A 5,029-nucleotide genomic window follows, 5' to 3' on the forward strand; every position below is an offset into this window, starting at 1 on the left:
TTTTTTTTGTTGTTTTTTTTCTTTTTTCTTTTCTTTTTTTTTTTAAACCAGTGAACTCAGAAGAGAAAGCTTCATTAAACCAAGTTCTAAAATTGTTGGGGAATAATAAGAACAATAAAAAAGACTAACGAGTTTATGTTAAATTGTGAGAATAGAACAAAAGGGAAGTGAAGGGGTCCTTATTTTAAAGCTGGGTTTCAAAAGTTTGAGAGAGCCTAAAGAATACATTCTCAGAGACAGCGTTCAACGGTTGCCTGGTCCTCGAACAGGTGATTGGCTTGATGGATCTTCTGCATATAACTTCAACAGGTGCTCACCACCCGTCTCTCTGTCGCACAGTCTGTCTTTGGTCTGGCATCTGTCTCCGATGGGCCATTTCCTAAACCTTTATTTTCGTCTTGGCTGAGGCTGTCCGCTTTGCAATGTTTTTTGCTGTTGCTGCTGCCTTCTTACCTGAGCCAGTATTTCCTGAATTTTTCTCTGAGCAAGCTGAAGGATATAAAGAAAAACAACCCATCATGATGCCATGCCACAGTCACTGTGTTTACAACTGACTACATTTGCTACCAGGATTAAGAAAATCCGCAATAATTAAGTTCCTAGGACTGACAAGATTAGTCTTTAGTTAAAATACACTTGGGTTAGTCATGATGTACAACTTAATTTTTAATTTTTCTTCTTTTTCCACCTACCACAACTACCCGCATAGTCAGTTTTCCCATCTGTAGTATTGGAAGCATGAGCATAGGAAGACAACTACCGACATTAAGATTATTGAGGCTACTTTCTTTTACTTTTCTGGAGATACTTATGTTTTTTAAGAACGACTATTTCAATAGAGAGTGGACAATTCTTTTTATACACCAGGGAATCCAGAAGGTCAGACTTGCAGGATTTACCAGCCCTCCCATCTCCTTTCTGAACTACAGGTCACCTGTAGCAAACTATGGAAAGGAATTGGTCTGAACTAAGAGTTAAGTAAAGGAAGGCATCTTGTGATCCTTTTTTATAATCAACAGATTGGGTGATATGGACAAATTGCATATATACATGAAGTTCTTGCCAGGTACTCTGAGACTGCTTGTATCTCCTATCAGAATTTCAGTCCAGTCACAATCTGGGTTGGGGGGTTGTTTTTTGGGGGATATTTTTGCCTTGAAAGTTTTAGCACTGCCAAAGCCTACATTTATCAATAGGAGAATTTAAGGAGATTGTTTTACATATGTAACAGTGCAATATTGTTATAAATCTCGCTCACAGGCATGAGAAAAGTTTATTGCAGCAGTACAATTAGAGGAGCCTGGAAAGTGGTGCTTTCTGTATCCTGAGCAACAGTCTTCTGTCCCTTGGCTCTGCACATGGATATACAAGACTGACCATGGAATCATCAAGGAAATACAAAAATTCGCTCCAGTCCTCCTACCTGGCATGCATAGAAGTGACCTGTTATTTTCACAACCACCTGATCATTTTCATCAGGTGTCTGGTCACGAGGGACTACAACTTCTGCACTTGTCAAGTTCTGAAGCTCATTTACCTGTAAATAGAGAGAAGCCAGAAAATCTTAAACAAATGTCCCTCACAGATACTGCTGACCACAGAAACATCATCCTCTAAGTTATGTTTAAAAAAAAAAAAAAAAAAAAAAGAGAAATCTACTAACAGGAAGCATGTTTGTGCAGCAGTGTGCACTTTGCAAGATGAGACACTCCTGTGTCTCTAACATAAATTAACACAAAGTTCTCTAGGTTTGTAGAAGTGTTTTAAAGACTAAACACAACACACAGAAGGTGTTAAATACATGACTTTAAAAAGCAAATAGATGCCACAGAGTTTACAGTTGAGTTTCCAAGTTTAAGGTCAGAAAACTCAGACAGTGTATAATGTAGGGAAGAAAAAAAAGTCAAAGTATTTGTAAATTTTTTTCCTTGAAAAGCCTCTACAAGATGGAGGACTCCAAACAATGAGAAGCACCCAAATTATTTTCAGTAGTCTATGGGCTTCCATAGTGTTAAGCAGAGGTAAGGTTAGAGTCTTCATCCCATTTACACTAATTTTATTTTAGAAATACATTATTTAATCAAAAAAATGATTTAGATTAACAACATTTTAAAGATACTTGTCCTTAAACCTCTTCCCACTGCAAGTAAGGAAAGAGGCCATGTTGCCTCCTGATGCTTAACTTCAAGACCACATTGCACTCAAGGATGGAGACCCAAGACTGAACCATTTCTTTGCAAATATCAGGTAGCTCCTGACTTAAAACCATATGAAAATACTAGAGTACCAGCACCTTTTCAGGGTTGAAAAGTCTCAATAATGTTATTTTATGCAACAAACTGAGTCATCAATTAAGTTGAAGCAACTTTTTTCCTCTTTTTTTTTGTAATATAGAGGTATGAACATGCCTTAATTTCCTACCACTTATTTAGAAATTATGCTTTCACTCAGATTTGGCCAGAAATGCCAATTGGATTTTATTTGAAATAAATGATATTAATGAAATCTTTTTGCAATATCTGGCATAAGCCAAGGTTCACAGAAGCAGGTCTTTTGTGGGAACGTACTCATTCTAAATGGAAGAACTACATTTCTATTAATAAAAGCCCCCCAGATCTGAGTGGGACTGTCAATTTTTGTTAGACTATTTTTTTAAATTATTAAATAAATCATTCCATGAGATCAGCTTCTCTTGACTCAGCACTAGAAGAAAGGAAAGCTTAACAAGTACAGCAAAGAACATAGCACCTGCTTTAACATAACTTCAAAGGATTAGCTATTAGTTAGCTAAATGTTTAAGCCTTATACATTTATACACACCGAAATAAGAAGCATAACTGAATGACACAAAGTTCTATATCAGCTACTTACTGTTTTGCCTCCTTTACCAATAACTCTACCAGCAGCATAGGATGGCACTTTTATGTGAGCCTCAAGTTTCACTTCTTCTTTAGGGCCAAAGAAATTTTCTTCTTTAAGTTTTCCATAGATTCTCCCTTGAGCCTGTAAAAATGCTTTCAGTTAGAGAATGTGCTTACATGAAATCTACATGAAACACATGAAATCTAGTTAACTTCAGGAAATTCCACAGAAAAGAGAATTCTCAGTACACAACCCTGACAAAGAATTTTCCCTAATAAATACAATAATTATTTTTCTGAAAGAAGTCTTTGTACCAAACTAGGAAGCACCGCTGTCCAACTTTAAAGACTGCATAACAAACCAAGGAATCGTGGAGCAATTTAACAGAGATCATTATAATTCTGCTTTTCAGTAGGAATATTGCTTTTAAAAGAACCTATTGCATCTCTGTGGAGGTAAAGAGTGGTGGAGAGAAAAACTGTCTGGCTGAAGCCTTTTATTACACCCAGAAGCACAAAATGCAATTAATTGGCTCAGAAACCCATTCTTTTAAAGATACTAAACTGAAACAAACAAAAGCCACAACCGCCCAAAGTAAGTCATGGGACAAAGGCTCCAATTAGAGCAAACAGCTTACTTTTACAATCCATTACAGCATGTTGTTTAAAAATAAATAAATCTAAGCTTGCTCAATTTTCTAAAGTGAAAAATCAAACTGCCTGGATCTAAATAGCACCATGGGAACAGTGTTACTCTGACCAGCACACAGTTCCCTTTGCTGGGGAACACGCACGTGCCAGGTAACAAGAATGTTCAGTGAGACTAAGCTCACGAACCTTGCTGATTTTTGAACACATTTATTTCCTTATTCCCTGCCATTCATCAGCGAATTCTTGAGAAATGGTAACCAGATCTTCTACTCTGCATCTCCTAGAGGCATCAAAAGAACATTTCTATTGAGATTCTGAAGAAAGATACTCTCTAAAGACCATAAACCTAGGACCACAAAGCATTTCCAGTTCAGGTTCTTTATCACCTTCTTTAAATCACACTTACCAGCCCTGTCACTGTGTACACGCTAAGTCCAAGCATCTTACAGGCTGCCAGTGCAATGGAATATGAAAAGTCCAAGAAGATTGCATGATGTGACAGTTATTTTAAATAGTGGCAGCTTATTTTCTTATTTCTAGCTCATGTCCTAAAAGCTAACAAAGTTTGCGCTACGCTGGACCCAAGTTTGCGCTACGCTGGACCGGGTCAGATGAACCTCGGAGTTGGAAGTACTCAGTATTTTGGGTAAGTCAGACTCCATCTGAAGATACAGAAAAATCTGTAGCGCATGGCTTTGACCTAGGTGGGATACTGCAGGTCATGGGACCCTGTCAGAGGGGACAAAAGCTATCATCTTCCCAGTGAGACAAAGGACTACACAAAAAAGCCACACAAAAACTCAGTACAACTGCCACGTTCTGGCACCATCAACAGCCCTAAAATCAGAGATTCCTGCTCCAAGAAACCACTTCAAAAGAGCTTGCCAAGAGCAGATAAAGTACTGCTCCCAGATAGCATCTTGAGCTACTAATTTTGAAGGTATTTCCGAATTTGTTAGAGTCAGACAGCAGCCAGCGCAGCCATTTTTGTTTCAATAGCAATGCTTTTTGTGTGCATAACACCTTGACACACCTGCACAGACCGCAGTGCTCAGCGGGAGAGGTACTATAAGGAAAAAGCGTGCATTTGTACTGAATTATATAAAGCAAGGTGGGACACTGACTTTTTAAAAGCTAGTAGAGGTATTTCCAACATCCCAAATTTTTCAGCTCTTGAAAGTCTTTAAGGAAAGGAAACAACCTAACTGGGCTGCAGCTCCTTAACAGGAAAATAGTGGCTGAAATACATTGTCTACAATTAATTCCACTTTGCTTGCACATGTCCCAGATCCACAGTAACATGATGATCTCTGAATACTGGTGTCAGGGGTATGCCTAATCTCTAGGGAGCACTGCAGCAGAGGCTGTAAACAGTGGCATATTCTCTTCCCGTTGCCTTGCTAATAAATAGCCCTGCATACCGCAACATCCTCAGGCTACTGCAGCTGAGGAAGAAAGGGGTGCAGCCACTGCAGCTACCATGGACATGAATCACAGACAGCAGAACACAATGTAGT

General features: G+C 38.5%; 1 protein-coding gene across 1 annotated transcript in view; it reads right to left on the minus strand.

Moving 5' to 3' along the window:
• Positions 1-5,029, minus strand: part of IGF2BP3 (insulin like growth factor 2 mRNA binding protein 3) — a 43,588-nt gene continuing 38,559 nt past the window's right edge. Inside the window, exons 10-12 of the mRNA XM_010171690.2 lie at positions 2,872-3,003; positions 1,424-1,537; positions 1-489 (exon numbers count right to left, since the gene is read on the minus strand). Coding sequence (XP_010169992.2) covers positions 388-489; positions 1,424-1,537; positions 2,872-3,003 — 348 coding nt within the window. The 3' untranslated portion in view covers positions 1-387. The remainder of the gene's footprint in view (positions 490-1,423; positions 1,538-2,871; positions 3,004-5,029) is intronic.

The sequence above is a fragment of the Antrostomus carolinensis genome, unplaced genomic scaffold (genome assembly GCF_000700745.2).
Source record: "Antrostomus carolinensis isolate BGI_N321 unplaced genomic scaffold, ASM70074v2 scaffold15157, whole genome shotgun sequence".
In the NCBI taxonomy this organism is placed as follows: Eukaryota; Metazoa; Chordata; class Aves; order Caprimulgiformes; family Caprimulgidae; genus Antrostomus; species Antrostomus carolinensis.